Source organism: Sphaerodactylus townsendi, linkage group LG03 (assembly GCF_021028975.2).
Source record: "Sphaerodactylus townsendi isolate TG3544 linkage group LG03, MPM_Stown_v2.3, whole genome shotgun sequence".
Lineage (NCBI taxonomy): Eukaryota > Metazoa > Chordata > Lepidosauria > Squamata > Sphaerodactylidae > Sphaerodactylus > Sphaerodactylus townsendi.
The window spans coordinates 142,519,818-142,536,146 of record NC_059427.1 but is presented as its reverse complement, the minus strand read 5'-3'; the positions used below and the strand labels follow the sequence as shown (position 1 = coordinate 142,536,146).

Below are 16,329 nucleotides of genomic sequence, written 5' to 3'. Positions count from 1 at the left end.
CCCAAGAAGGGCCGCAAAGGGACCCTAGCAGGAGGTGTTTTGCTGGCACAAAACATCATGTTCAGACATCCGTGCCGAGGCATAGTGGCTAAGAGCAGGCGCACTCTAATCTGGAGAGCCGGGTTTGATTCCCCGCTCTGCCACTTGAGCTGTGGAGGCTTATCTGGGGAACTAGATTAGCTTGTGCATTCCAACTCATGCCAGCTGGGTGACCTTGGGCTAGTCACAGTTCTTTGGAGCTCTCTCAGCCCCACCCACCTCGAGGGGGTTTGTTGTGGGGGGAGGGAGGGAGGGAGGGGATGGTGATTGTAAGCCCCTTTGAGTCTCCTTACAAGAGAGAAAGGGGGAATATGAATCCAACTCTTCTTCTCCCCGAGCAGCTCCCCCCCCCCCCCCGTTTTGGTGGACGTGGCTGAGCCAGCGCTATGTTCAGCCTCCAGGGTGGAAATCTGCGCTCTCTTTACCTTCACCTTCCACGAATGGGTCAATCACTGAGACCAGATCCCAGAATCCCAACCAGTGGGCTTAGCTCACGGGAAAGGGAGATGGGCGGGGGGGCTTTGGGGAACATGCAAAATGTCCCCTCCTCTAGCCCGTTTTCCAGGGAGCAGGTGAATGAGGGTTGCTAACCTCCAGGTGGGGTCTGGAGACCTCTTGGTGTTATGATGGATCTCTAACCTACAGAGGTCCTTTGCCCTGGAGCCAATGGCTGCTTTGGAGGGGTGGGGGCTCTATGGCACTGGGCCCGGCTGAGATCTCCCCCCCTAACCCTAACCCTAACCCAGGCCCTCCCCATTCAAACTCCCCCGGTCTTTCCCCACCCGGAGCTGGGAACCCTATCTGGAACCAAGCATGTTATAGCTTATCTTATCAGATGAACTTATATAGTTAAAAAGCCCCCCCCAGCCCCCCAGTTAACAACTTCACAAGACAAAAATCGATGTGTTCCAGCCACATTGCATTGCATCGCACAGAAATAAAGACGAGGCTTCAGTTCGTACAAACTTTGACGGTGAAAAAACATCCCTGTGCCAGAAGACATGTGAAAGTGGAGTGCGCTCGTGCGTGCGTGTGTGTGTGAATGGTTAATGCTCACAAGTTTCCTGCCCGACATACCCGTCACAAATGATGGGAGCCTGCCGATCAGAGAGGCTTCATCAGCTAGCAAAGCGCACCGATCCAAACAGAGAAAGGAAACTTGCAAAATTAGTGCTAAAAATAAACTTCACAGAGATCACCTTTCCAGACTGCTCTTGGGTTGGGAAAGCTGGGACCTGTCCCCCCCTTCCTGCCTCGCCCAGGAAGGAGGATTCACACATGCCGTCCGCACCCACCGGAGCTATCTGAACAAGTTGGCCGTTGAACACACCCATTTGGATCCTGGCCCTATTGCCTATTTTTGTGCAAAATGATGAACGGAGGAAGACTTGGCTATTTGGAAACTGAGATTAAAAAAAACGTTTTGCTTATTTGATTTCTTGTTCCCTTTTTTCTTTGAAAAGAAAAGTCTTCTCCCGTTTGCTTCTGGAAAGAAGTGTATGGCGTCAGGAGCAAAAAAAAGGGAAAAAAAGGAATTCTTTGCTTGCAAACCATAAAAATCCAAAAAAGCAAAACAGAAATACGCATACGTGGAAAAAAAAAACCCAAAAAGGAAAAAGAAATCAAACCACCTTTCTTCTCATCTGTTCGCAATAAAATAAACTCTGTGATCAACTCACAAAAATAAATTAGACTTGCTTGAAAAAATAACTTACAAAAATCAAAATGATTTGGCCCCACCCCCCTGCCGCCTCGTCTTTTTGAACACCCTGTTTTCCAGCTAGGAGGGGAAGGGGGTCTAAGGAGCTGGGCAGCAGAAAAAGAGAGAAAGGCACCAACCAACCATACCAAGAAGGGCTTGTCTGCAGCCTGGAGCACCAACTGGGGCTCAGCACGTGGGAAGCCCCACAGCCTCTATGCTTGTTTGAAAAATGGCTTCGAAATAGGTCTCTCTCTCTCTCTCTCTCTTATTTCAAAATCCCATCTGCTTTGCTTTGCTTCTTTCCTTACAAACACCCTCCAATTCCAGGCTGCGTCAGTCCAATTAACAAAATAAAACGTTTTAAAAAAACCCCTACCAATAACGAGGGGGGACAAAAACAGTGAATTAAAGAGGCGCTTCTTTCGGGAGTGTGTGGGCCGACCGCTGCAGCTGCTGCCCCCTGCTCGGGCCATCCTGGTTCTACAGTTGCTGTGTGTATATTCCCTTTTTTTGTTAGTTTTCTTTTTATAAAAAATACAATAAAAATAAAAAATGAGTTTTTTCTCCTTTTTTTACCCCCCCAATTGAAAGCTTGCACGTTGTGTGTTTTATGCTTTCGACAGTCCCTTGCCCCACAGTCACGACTCGCCAGAAGAGGTGTCATTCACTGTGTCGTCCGTCACATCCAGGGATTCGTGGTGGTGGTCCTCTGTTGCTGTGTAGTAGCTGTTGTCCTCCTCGCCGGGACTGCTGTGGTCCGGCTCTGAATCCTCCCCCTCCTCCTCCAAGGTCAGTTCAAACTGGAATTTCTCCAGGCAGCCCTCCACGTCTTTCTCCGCGTCGTCTGGAGGCGGCGAGGGGCTCTGGGGTATCATGCTGTGATACCAGTCTCTATTGTCCTCAAGCGTGTCCAAAATGTCTTGTGCGTCAGGATGGACCAAGTCTGCCCAGGTCTCCCACAACGGGTGCACGATGTAGTCGATGAATCCCACCTGAAGAAGCAGAGGGAGAGATGGGGTTAGCAATGAATGGAGCAGGAGAAAAGGCTAATGTCATTTAAAGTCAATTAAAAAGGAGACAAACACAGGAACAAACGTAAGAAAGAAAGCTCAGATGGTCCAGGCTAGCCTGACCTCTTGAAATCTCAGAAACTAAGCAGAATAGTAGAATCATAGAGTTGGAAGAGACCCCCAAGGGCCATCAAGTCCAACCCCCTGCAATTCAGGAACACACAATCAAAGTACTCCTGACATATGATCATCCAGCCTCTGTTTAAACCCCCCCAAAGAAGGAGACTCCACCACACTCCGAGGTAGTACATTCCACTGTTGAACAGCCCTTGCTGTCAGGAAGTTCTTCCTAATGTTTGGTGGAATCTCTTTTCCTTCACCTGGTTCCATGACTCCTGGTCCTAGTCTTTGAGCAGTCTTGCTCCCTCACCAACATGACACCCCTTCAAATATCTAAACATGGCTATCATGTCACCTCTTAACCTTCTCTTCACCAAACTAAACATCCCCAGCTCCCTGAGTCTCTCCTCGTAGGGCACGGATTCCAGACCTTTTGTGCCTACCCTGGGCAGTGGTTGGCTAGGATGCCACCAAGGAAGTCCAGGGGTGCTACGCAGAGGCAGGCAATGGCAAACCACCTAGGTTCTTGTGTTGGTTTGTCCAGTATATGCCCAGGCTAGACCAATCGCGTCCGATCTCAAAAGCTAAGCAGGATTGGCCAGCTGTCTAGCAATGGAATAAAGAGGTGGGAGAAAGGACTCTGGGGCGGCTGGATACCGAGTCACACTTTAGGACCATCCAGTTCAGTACTGTCTGCTGAGACGGGCAGCGGCTCTCTGGAGGTGCCGAAGATTGAACGTGGGACCTTCCACGCGCCAGGCAGAGGCACTGCTTCAGAGTCATGGCCCTCCTGGAATAACACGCAGCAAATTCCTTGTGCAGGAAATTCCCTTTCTGAGGAAAGGTCCAAAAGGCTGTATGGCAAGCTGTACATTTGCTGAAAACAAGCCAAACTGTGTGTAACGTATATGACAAAAGAACAAAAAAGCGCGTCACACACTGAAGACGGAGAATCAATATATTCAATGAATGTATTTATGTATATTTTTAATTGTTCAGTTACTGATAATTCAGCTATTCAGTTAACACGTTCATTTTGAGACATATAACTATCTTCAATATCTACTGAACAAAAATAGTTCATTTTTTCAATATCTTTAGGATAATTATATTCCATATAGAAAGTACTATATGAATAATTTTCCTGAAAGAATTGCTTCTCCTGAGGAAGACTACAGTGAAAACGTACTTATAAACGCACGAGTCGTTTGGGAAGTACTTTCTATATGGAATATAATTATCCTAAAGATATTGAAAAAATGAACTATTTTTGTTCAGTAGATATTGAAGATATGGATTATATATCTCAAAAATGAACTTTCATTGTTGAAAAAACTGGATGTACAATTATCAGTAACTGGACAATTATAAAATATACATAAATACATTTATTGAATATATTAAGCTGTACATTTGCTGTCATATTTGTGCCCCGACACGCCCGACAACTAAGGCCTTCCTCTCTTGGGTGGCGGTCGAAAGGGAGCCGTAAGGCGAGAACAGGACCCCTCTCCTTCCTAGCCAGACGCTCGTTCCTCCATCACGCACCTGCGACTTCTCCACGGAGGCCGTGTGCTTGTCACACATGGGGCTGATCTCCATTCCACGTTCCCGCTCTTTGTCCCCCTGACGGAAGAACTCCTCCATGATCCGATCCGTCCATTGCCGGTACAGCTCCAGCGGCTTTGTGGGGTTGCTCAGATCGGCACAGTGAACCATGTTCCGCAGAACCTGGTCGGGAGGGAGAAATTCAAGAGCTGTCAAAATTGCACTCTGTTCTTCCCAGCGGTGGGTTTGGAGAGCAGAAAGGGAACCCCAGAGAGGCAGGATTACAAAGAGGCAGAAGGGATAAAAATCAATACTTTTAAAAAATAAAATAAAAAAGTTTTGTAGTTTAAATTGAATTTTTAAAATTCAGATCTTTTTTAAATAAAAAAGCTTTTTGAGTCAAAAATATATCTAAAGATAGTTTAAGCACTTTTCTAATGAAGAAGAAGAAGAAGAAGAAGAAGAAGAAGAAGAAGAAGAAGAAGAAGAAGAAGAAGAAGAAGAGGAGTTTGGATTTATAGCCCCCTTTTCTCTCCTGTAGGAGACTCAAAAGGGGCTTACAGACTCCCCGTCTCCTTCACAAATGCAAACACCCTGTGAGGTGGGTGGGGCTGAGAGAGCTCCAAAGAACTGTGACTAGCCCAAGGTCACCCAGCTGGCGTGTGTGGGAGTGCACAGGCTCATCTGAATTCCCCAGATTAAGACACATTCCCCTGAATTCCCCAGATTAAGACACATTATTGTCCAAAGGTAATTCATCAGGAAATGATTAATTTTTTATTATGTAGCATGAGACTACATAGTCATCCAATGTATAATTTTTTGGTAAATGACTTCCATGAATTCATTCACAATCTCATGCTCTTTCAGAGGTTTCTGAAAGATTATTTTGGCCAGTTTTTCCATCTAGAAGATATTATCACATATGTTTGGTTTTGCAGTTCTCAAATCTGTGAGTTTGTGTCTCTTCTTCACAGCAAAAGGTTATAAAATAAATGTACAGAGTTGCAAAAAAGACCTTAATCCCATTGTTCCTTTGCAACTATATGTACACAGAATCAACCCTTTACCTCGAGAAGTTCAATGGATAGAAAATTTGTTTGAGTGCAATAGATCTGCATAAGGATCCAAGTGTGAGGAGGGAGGAGCAAGCAGTAAAAACGAAAGTTAAGCCTTTTGAGAAGAATATTCCACAAGTCTTGGGATCTTTGTGTGTATAGCCTGAGGTTTATTATTCTCTCCCTGAAGGAGAAAATCTATAATGGCTGCAGGCCATAAAAGAGACCAAGTTTGGAAAGATATTAATGATGTTTCTATACCTATGGGTAAGGCAGGGATTATTCTAAATATGAAACTTTTATGTGGTTGAAAATATTAAGACTATGCCAGCAAGAACGAGTCTTTATGTTGAAAACTGTGATTTAAATATTTATGACGAGAAAATTGAATCAATTCTCACCACCTTGTGTGGGTCACCTGATGCAAGGACGTGTCTCACCTGACATGGAGCGGCAGCGGCCTCCACAGATGTATGAGTCCCTCTGTTGCCGTGGGACTCTTCTCAGCGGCCTCCCAGTCTCAGTCACGACTGCGTCTTCAAGGAAGTCTGTGTGTGTGTCCCCCTACCCGCCCCCCCAAACCCACACCTTTGCCCACCTGTATCCTGTCAGTATAGTTGTCTAGCAGCAGCACCCCAGAGCTGGTCACTTTCTTGGTTTCCACCATCGTCTTCAGATCCGCCAAGAGGCTCATGTGTTTGGACATGTCGGTCGCCAGGACCTGCGCGAGAGGCGGACCGTCCAGTGTCGCGGTTCCTCCCCTGCAAGCAGAATTTCACCGATCGGAATTCAAACAGGCTAATTCCTCAAGATCTTGGCCAAAACGAAAAGCTACCGACCGTCCCATTAGTTCCCACACCGCGCTCTCCTTCACTTCTCTGCTGGATAAGCAACACCTCCCTTTCGCACTTCAGCAACAAGCTGCTGGCACTTCTGGAGATAACGCCCAGGGAAAGGCAAGTGTTCCACTTAAGCCCGCAGCAATTCCTGCCAGCAAAGCTCCAACTCAGTCGACAAGCAGTAACGGTCTGGATACCGCAACCCTCTCGTCCTCCCCTGGAAACATGGCAGACCAAGGTGACAAGAGTCTTGACAGTAAGTTTCATACAGGTGTTTGGAATATGCTGCCACAGGAGGTGGTGATGGCCACTAACCTGGATAGCTTTAAAAAGGGCTTGGACAGATTTATGGAGGAGAAGTCGATCTATGGCTACCAATCTTGATCCTCCTTGATCTCAGATTGCAAATGCCTTAGCAGACCAGGGTACTCAGGAGCAGCAGCAGCAGCAGCTAGCAGAAGGCCCTTGGCTTTCACATCCCGCAGGTGAGCTCCCAAAGGGCACCTGGCGGGCCAATCATGAAGGCGGCAGAGAGCTGGACTAGATGTGGACTCCTGGTCTGATCCAGCTGGTTTCCTGCTCTTATGTTTCCTTAGAAGCTGGGCTGTGCCCATCCCACTTTCCTTACCCCCCAATCGTTTGTTTGTTCTCTATTTCTACCTCCGCCCATTCCCGCAGGGCTCAGGGCGGCGTACAACCATATAAATATAAAATACATTTTAAACAAATAATATTATAAAATAATTGAATACAATAAAAATCAGTATAATAAAAACAAAAAACTTTCTTCCACTTGCAGGAACCTAATGCAAAACCAAAAGCTGCAAGAACAGCCATTTTCTGGGAAATTGCTTTATGGTGCATCATCTGGAGTCTATTGCTTTGGCGCTGCTGAGAAAGTTGCTCTCCGTTACAGGCCCCACGTGTAGAGCGGCGGCGGCAGGTTTGGAACCCACGAGGACATCAGCTGATTCGATAACTAATCTACCCATTAGGTTAAACCTCAGTAAGATGCGGAATGGAGTGTGGGACAAACCCTGTATGTACCCACAGACCTGAAGGACCACCTAATTCCTTATGAACCTGCCCAATCGCTAGGTTCATCTTTAAGGGCCCTGCTTTGGATGCAAGGCCTTCTTAGGCATGGCACCAATGTTTTGGAACTCTCTCCCTAGGGAGACTGGCCAGTCCCCTTTTGTTCCTGTCTTCTGTCAGAGGGTGAAGTACCCTTTTGACATCTCCTCCTTTCTGCCCAATGTTTTAACGGCTGTTTTTTTGTTTTCGTATTTAAGTCTTTTTTTTACACTGTTTTCATGATGTGTTTTTTTATACTAATTGTTTTAAAATGTTATTTTTATCGTGTACGTTTTAAATTATTAGTCACCTTGATAATCCCTGTAAGGGTAGAAAGGTGGGATACAAATTTTGTAAATGGATAAATGAAACAACTATAGCGACAATTTTTCCAACTACTGACTGGCTGGCAGTTTTGGACAGATGGCGACTACCCATTTGTAACACAGTGATGGTCTTCTGTTTTTCCAGGGCTGACCCCAACCACCAATAAGAACGGAAGAAAAAGGTACAGTGACAAAGAGATTCGGAAGGTGCCTATGCTCTATGCACTACCTGTACAGGCAAAACACCGGACCAATTCAAATAATGGCAGCTTAATAATTCCAAGATGATGCAGGTAAAATGACCAGGAAATCCCCTCTGTGTCTGTCATTCTTGATGAAAACTACAACAAGCTGTATTTTCCTTGCTGACTCCCTTCTTCAGAAAGAAGTCAGCATGGAAGCCGGGGGGAACGGTCTCCAGCTCAGGATGTACATTCCTGCCTGGGGAATTAAGATGCATTGGAGAGGCCCATTGGATGATCAGCCCGTCCACCAATCAAAAGAAGCTCATTGGGTAGAATCACAAGATCGGCCTTTTCGTGGCAGCCCCATTACTATGGCCAATTATGGTAACATCTCCAGAGATGTGCCTGGCCCCTTCACACTCAGCTTGTAGGTGTGTAGGCAGTTGTGCCAGGAACGCTTATCTCGAATGCATTTGGGTAGAGGTTAAGTATGTCATTCCTAAGAAACAGTGATTTTAAATGATGGTGCTATGTTTTAAATGTATTTTACTCTATGTGTTTAATCAATGCCGTAAGCCGACTCGAGCGCCGTGAGGAAAAAAGGGAGCTGATCAATGTTTCAAATGAAGCGAATAAACAGATAACGTTGCATTCCAGCATCCCAGTCCACTTAAGTCGCATCCGATGTCCATCCGGAAGCATTTTATGTTCCAGGAAAGGCATTTCAGACTTCTCGCGCATGAGGATCCCTTCCTCAGGATGTTGCTGCAGGAAACACACAATTCCGTCAGCTGCCGTGTGCCCCCCACAAATCAACTTCAGGAACGGAGCTGCAGCCCTGAAGTAGACGCTACAGGCCCTCGGGTGCTGGGGCCGAGGCCGGGCTTACCATATCGATCACCATCTTCCGCAAGGTCTGCCGCTGGCGCTTGGCGAGGCTCTGGAAGATGTCACAGTTCTCCTCTTGCAGCAGCTTGAAGCCCACGGCCAGGTGATGGTTCTCCAGCACGGACTCGTCATTGTACATCATCAGGGCCAGCCCGACCCGCTGGCGCGGAGGATTGCCCCCAAAGGCGGCGTCCACGGGGAGAACAGAAAAGAAAGCATTCCTGGCGCTTGAGGGCCCAAGTGCTGGTGGGAGGTACATCCCCCTCCCCCCCCCGGCCATTCTCCTTTGCTCTTGGCACTTCCTTCCTCGCAGCCTGATGCTATGTGTGCTTCCAGAAATGGGGTGAAGAACCTCAAGGGGCCACCCTTGGCCCAAAAGTCTTGAAGACTGGGAAGATGGAGGTTCTTGAACGGTTAATGGGATTCCTGGAGGTCTTCTTAAGATTTGATCAAAAGGTCTGAAGATCCACCAGACCAGATGATGACATGGGCAGGGCCAAGGGAGCCTGAAGATGACAAAGCAGCAGGACTTCCTGCTGCCTCATTGTAGAGGCTCTCAGCCACTGATCTAGTCATGTGGGGGCCACTCTGATGGCGCCTCCCAACTGACCACAGATTCAAGTGGGTGCCTGTATCGTGGCAAAGGGTGCCCCCGCTCCTGGGCACTGGATACACCACTGCTGGTAATGCTATAAGGCAGAGGCGTATCGGGGGAAATGGAATCCAGAGACAACCCCTTCTCTGGGTGCCCCCACACTCTCCCCACACTTGTGCCCCACTGCGCTCAAGGGTGTCACTCACTGCCAATCCTCCCCGGCCTGTGCAGGCTGAGCCCTGCCCCCAGCCTCCGCGCAGGCCAGCAGGGCATGGGGAGGACAAGAGCTGGCCTGCACAGAGGCCAGGGGGTGGGGCTCGGGGGTGTCGAGGCTGCCCACCACCAAGCTCCACCCCTGACCTCCGTGCAGACTGAGCCCCACACCTCCAGCCCCCCCGGGCTTGGTGATGTGCGGCTGGGGCCAGCACCCCCTCCCCCAAGTGACCAAAAGGTATTCGTCCGGGGACATGGATGACCCCATTTCCATCTAGGCCGTATGCCTCTGCTGTAAGGGAACTTTGGTGCATCTCACACCACCCCAGTAATCTTCTGTTGCAACATTTTTCATCCCTCCTGCCCTTGCCCGTGGAGTTGGCAGCACTCACTGGTGTTGATCAAAAACTGGTTGGAGACTCCCGGGTGGTCCACGTCGTGTATGGCAGCGAAGCAAAACAACGCAGCCAGGATCTCCAGGTCTGTGAAGACGGCCTGAAAGGGAGCAGGAAGAGGAGAGATGGTTGGTGTGTGCCTCTGCTCCAAATCCCGCCGTACCCCAACCCCTGGAGCTGATTTGCCACCGGCAGGGACGCCTGGATCTCCTCCCCCGCAGGGAGCTAACAGCTTTGGGCGACACATTCTGACTGGAAAAAATGGCCCCCAGATAACATGTGCACTGATATATACTAGGCCAGGGGTGGGCAATTATTTTCTCCATGGGGCCGCATAAGAAACAGAAAATATTGTGGAGGGCCGGGCCAAAAAAGGCTGAACTCAACTCCTGCATAATAGGGCTGATAAGAGTGACAGACTTAAGGTGCACAGATCAACTTGGAATCAGTGGCAACAGTTCTGCATGCAACACTCATTTGGCTTTCAAAGAATCCACAGGAAACTTAACCTACCTGCATAGTTGTCCACTGTGACGACCAAGCAGAGTGGGGAACTTTAAGTCCCTTCCTTTGACTCTACTTTTTTTTCATCGATTGGCTAAAACAGAAGCTTTTGAAAGCCCCAGCTAGCGTTAAGCAGGCGGCCAAGGCAACCCGGCTTCTGCAGGAGCTTTCAAAGATACTCAGGCCCCCCAGCAAGGCAAAAGGGGGGATGAGGCGCTTTTGAAAGCCCCGCGCAGAAGCAAGGCAGCCAGCAACCGGCTTCAGCGGGCTTTCAAAGCGAGTGGGATCGCCAGAGAGCCACTCTTGCTTGCCGAGGAGAGAGGAAGGAGTTAAGCGGAGCAAGCCGGGTTCCTAGAAACAAGGTCCTCTTAGGCCAGGGCTAGAGTCTTCGTCATAAGGGCCAGTCAAGGGTCATCAGTGGGCTATTGGATGCTTGGCCCCCCGGCCATATAATGCCCAGGTCTGTACTAGAGTAATTTCTTTATGTAAAATGTTAACCTATTATCATAAAGAAAAAGGGAAAGATTTACTTTGAGGGATAAAAATGTAAATATATAAGGTCACTGTGGTGGCAGTGGAAGTTAAACTATTGTTTAGATTTGTACTGCGACAATAGAAGGTTGGAGTTATGTCCATCCTCATACTTCAGGATCTATCGTTTCCTTTCTTTTCTGCTCTTCCTGTGCTGGGTTTTTTTTTCTCTTATTCTCCTAATTGAGTCGCATCCTTACTTTTAGTTGGTTTTTGAATTTTGTGTGTGCATTAGAGTAAGATATATGTTTGACATATATAAGATAAAGCGCTTTGATGATTGCCATACGCAGTCTGTACCTCGTGGTAATTGTTAAAATATTAATACATCTTTATATTATTCGGATTGGATATTTGACCCCATACCGCCCCTCCCATTGCAGCAAAAGGGAGTCATGCCATCATGCAAAAATCATCAATAAACATTAAATAAAACATTATTAGACATTAAACATAACATTATGAACCAAAGCATTAAACCACAATAAATATAGCATGAAACATAGCATATAAACAACCACCATCATAATTATAACATCAAAGCGTAAGGCAACATAATCAGGATAAACAGATAGTAATAAGGCGTGGATGGCACTTTCCCTCTCTGTAGTATAAAACTACTGAGAACATAATATTGTGTAATTGATATGAATTTGCTCTGTATAATAAGCTACTCTGTGTTTCTGTATATTTTCTGTTTTTCTGTTTCTTTAATAAATAAAAATTACACTTACAATTATAATTACAATTACAAGAAGCAGCAGCAGCAGCAGCCCGTTTACTTACAAGGTGCTCTGGGCAGGAGACTTTAAAGCTTAGGTTCAGTCTATGTTCTTCCAGATAGCCTGAGTAGCCAGACTACAATTCCCATGAGCCCTAGCCACTTGGCCACATGCTGGCAGGGGCTGATGGGAATTGTAAATCCCATGAACATCCTGAGTGGGCCATAGTTTGAAGACCCCCCTGCTCTAGGAGTGAACCTCGCTTAAAACTAAAAAGCTATATTTGAGTCAAGTAGGATTTTAGAGACTGAAAAGTCTGTTGGGCTGTGAGCTTTCAAGAATCAGTGCTCTCCTCATCAGATACGAGTCAGAATAGAAACTGCGGAGTCCTTATATCCCAGTCTGAAGGTGGGAGGAGCGTGGCAAAGAAAGGGGTCTGGGTGTAGAGCAGCAAAGAATAATGCAGTGACAAATTTAGTCAATTTGTTGAGCAGCTGAACAGTGTATCTGCCACTACAATTACCTCTGCTACGTATCTCACCTCCACTCAAGAATTTCTTTGGTATGGAGACAGCGGTACATAACGACGCGGAGGTGCTTTTGTTTATGTGCCACGGCCTACAGATAAAAATCCTCCCTGGCATTACTCTAGTTTTCATCTGCCTTGGCTGATCAGGAATCTTCCTTTTACTTGTTTTTTTTTTACATATCTAACATTTCATCTGTGTCAGGACGTGTCATATTCAAAAATAAAATCTTTGAACTTTTCAAGTGTTTCATTGTCTATGCAGGGGAGCTCTGGACAACCTGCTTTTGCTCTCTGGCTACATTGAAGAGCCAAGGACCTTGGCCTCCGGAAATCTTCTCAACATGGATATCCTCACAGAGCTGTGACATCAGCCCAGAATGGAACTAATTGCACAATACTAGAACCAGGGGGCATTCATTGAAAATGCTGGGGGGAAGAATTAGGACTAATAAAAGCGGTTACACTTCTCTCATGCATACGGCATTATGATTGGTGTTTGGAGATATGCTGCCCCCAGGAGGTAGTAGATGGCCACCAACCTGGATAGCTTAAAAAAGGGCTTGGACAAAGATTTATGGAGGAGAAGTCAATCTATGGCTACCAATCTTGGATCCTCCTCTTGATCTCAGATTGCAGATGCTCTTAACAGTCCAGGTGCTCCACAGGAGCAGCAGCAGCAGCCAGAAAGCCCCGTTTTCACATCCTGCATGTGAGCTCCCTAAAGGCACCTGGTGGAGGCCCACCCGCGAGGAGCAGAGTGCTGGACTAAGATGGACTCTGGTCCCTGATCCAGCAGAGCTAGTTCTTATGCAAATTCGAGGAAGGGAACTGATTGCTCCATTCCAAGTCTAACAGAAGGAAGGTGCAGTATTTTTTTCCCCAGCTGGATTCTTCCTCCTCACTACACTTTACAGATTAAGAGCACGGGTTCTTAATCACCAGGTATTTGCTGAGCATTATGTATGATTTTAGGCTTCATGCCATCGGTTGCTACCCCTGAGTCCTTTTAAAGGGCAGGGCAGAGGCAGGAAGTATAAATATAAAAAATAAATACAATGTACAAAAATAAATGCACTGTCCCAGCCTGCTGAGAACACAACCTGTCATAGGAGTTTAAGAAGTGCGCAGAATCCATTGGAAGGCCTTATTGGTATGTGCTGATTTGAAAATGGCCGAAGGATTGTTTAGTTTGAAGGGTCACTGCAAATGCTGGATCCGTTTCACTATTAAGTAGACCAGATTCAGATGGGCCAAAAGATACTTAGCCCAGTGTAGAAAATGGCTTAACCAACTTTTTTGGCTACACCATTCTTTTAAACCATTTGACACCATTTTCACACAACTGTTTTCTCGCCCATGCGGAACTGGCTCTAGAGTGACTGGGACATGCCTGGCCACTAGGGAGGCACCTACAGCACTCTAAGCATGTATAAGTATTATCTCCCTTGAGATGGGATGCTCCCTCCTCTTTATCGGTTGACGAAAGATTGTAGGCAGAATTTCATATTCCAGAAGGTGGCCCATTGACTGGTTTGCTTTATCAGTCTCTTCCAGCGCATGGCCAGTTATTGGCCATGCTGGCAGGGAAGCTTGATGGGAATATGTAGTCCATAACATCTGGAGTGCCAAAGGTTCGCCACCACTGATCTAAGAGTTGCCCTCAGGCCACCTCTTCCTCTCTCTCTCAAGGCCCATTACTGAAATTCCCACTCTCACATATCGCTTTTCCTTTGGAGGGTCACCTATCTACAGATCTCTCCTGCAGAAAAAAAACGCACTCAAACTTCCACACACATGACGCCGGATCAGCCTGCCACTTGTGGCAAGAAAAGCACTTCTCTCCTTTCAACTGCAACCCAAATGTGTACAGAATCTACTTTAATAAATGTAAGTTTTACTTTTTTCTGCAAGTATTAGCTTCTTTGGGAAATTTATTTACTGCACTCAATATCATACTTCAATGACTGGGCAAACTCTGCTATATTAAACAAATATCTCAGTGTTGAGTGTGCCCAGGCAGCGCAGGTCAAGAGATTAACTCATCCACTCAGCAAAAAGTGGATTTCACCCCAAATCATTCCTCGACCTGCTTATCTGCTTAAGTTGTTTACTTTCCAAAAGGCTGTGTAATCTCTTGTATACGGGAGCAATGAAAACATCCTTTAGAAAAAGAATATGTTATGCCTGAAAAATCGTTGTAAAATGAGGAAGTTCCTCTGAAGTAATGAATTCTGGCTTTACAGACACCCATCAACCCACCATTTTCAGATTTGTTTCATCGATTGACATTGCTTCTATCAGTTTCATAACACTGATAAGTTATTGTTTCCAAAGAGAGGCGTATTTAGATTTTCGCCACAATGGACACATTATCTCTCAAAGGCCTTAATGATAGTATAGATTTGACAGTCTTTGGGTTATATGAGATAGTCTCCTTTTTATTTTAGCCTGCTAAAAATCCAAGCCATCCCAACAAGGCAATTTTACACGTTTGCTGCACCGTTCATTTTCGGCTACTAAGCAGGGCAAAAGCAGTTGACATTTATTTGGGCTTTTTCAGCTGCACACAAAAAGCTGGATCACAACTATCTTTAGGACACTAATTGTGAGGGTTCTTTTAACTTCCCGTGGTTGTATCCTTTCTTACTCTCTCTGTAATTTGTAAGCTTACATTAACTAAGCTTTGTCTTTTGGTATTTGTTAACAGATTTATGTAGTTTAAACGCATTTGTTCTTCCATGATTGGCTGATACAAACTGTCGAGTAAAGTTATTTTCTCTCTGATGTAAATGCAGCGCCCACTTTTTCCATAACATCTTCAGTGGACCCTGCTGTTCCCTCTCTCCTTCCCTCCCTTTGTTAGGGGAGTTTCTAGTAGAGGACGCCATCAAAAGTATATTTGGATTAGGATGCTGCATTTTAATGTAGGGGTTGATTTTTAACATATAGAGCCATATTTAATGATTATTTACTGATTTTATCTGTGCTCTATATCTATTTTAGTTTTGTTCACCTGAGACTCTGATTCTATACGGGAGGGCTGCATTTATAAATACAATAAATAACAACAACAACAACAACAACAACAACAACAACAACAACAACAACAACAACTTAACATCTGGAGGGCCGCTGAAGTTTGACACCTATGAGCTACTGGGAGAGCCAGGACTTACATCCAAGGCTAGCAGGTGTCGACAGCAGGATCGTATGTAGAGACTGCATGACATCGCAGCATGGAGACTGTTGTAGGTAGGCGACGCCGGGCCAGTAAATAGTAGTGGTCTTCCAGCGTATCCATGATGGTGGTGACTAGAAGTGTCCACGGGATTTTTGAACGCTTTTCAGCAAGTCTCTTTCCTATGAGGAGGGAGAAGCAGCCGCTTGTAGGGAAGGCCGTCCCTTAAATTCCATTTTAAGGAGGCAGAATCAATAGAATTAAAAGAACAAAACAAAACTTAGAAAGGGCTTGAAGACCACCTGGTCCAAATCATGTCATACGCTAATGCCAGGGACAATCTAAAAGCACCCCTGACAAATGAAAGCTGTATCCAAGGAGGGGAAGAACCAGCCACCACCCTGGACAACTGGATTCTACCCACTGAAGCTGCCTCTCTAATGGATTTAAAAGTTTTCCTGATATCCCTCCCCTTGATATCTCCCCCACCCATAGATTTAAACGACAGCAGTCCCTGCTCCTCTTACTGCTAACTAAACCACCACCCCTGCCTCTTCTCAGAAGGAATAGATCCCATAGCCAGCTCCCTCATCCCTCTACTTCTCCAGGAATTCCCAGTTCTTGCTGTCTTTCTTTAGAAGAAGAAGAAGAAGAAGAAGAGAGAGGAGGAGGAGGAGGGAGGAGGAGGAGTTTGGATTCATATCCCCCCTTTCTCTCCTGCAGGAGACTCAAAAGGGGCTGACAATCTCCTTGCCCCTTCCCCCTTCACAACAAACACCCTGTGAGTGGTAGGTGGGGCTGAGAGAGTCTCCGAAGCTGTGAGAAGCTAGCCCAAAGGTCCACCCAGCTGGATGCGTGTGTGGGAGTGCAAGA

The 16,329-nt window shown here is 46.3% G+C and overlaps 1 protein-coding gene across 1 annotated transcript in view; it reads right to left on the bottom strand.

The window, feature by feature from the left end:
- Nucleotides 1–941: 941 nt before the first annotated feature.
- The window catches only part of LOC125427881 (cAMP-specific 3',5'-cyclic phosphodiesterase 4A-like), a 339,670-nt gene continuing 324,282 nt past the window's right edge, over nt 942–16,329 (bottom strand). Inside the window, 8 exon segments of the mRNA XM_048487443.1 lie at nt 942–2,733; nt 4,420–4,602; nt 6,076–6,198; nt 8,791–8,945; nt 9,988–10,092; nt 15,455–15,551; nt 15,553–15,612; nt 15,615–15,638. Coding sequence (XP_048343400.1) covers nt 2,380–2,733; nt 4,420–4,602; nt 6,076–6,198; nt 8,791–8,945; nt 9,988–10,092; nt 15,455–15,551; nt 15,553–15,612; nt 15,615–15,638 — 1,101 coding nt within the window. The 3' untranslated portion in view covers nt 942–2,379.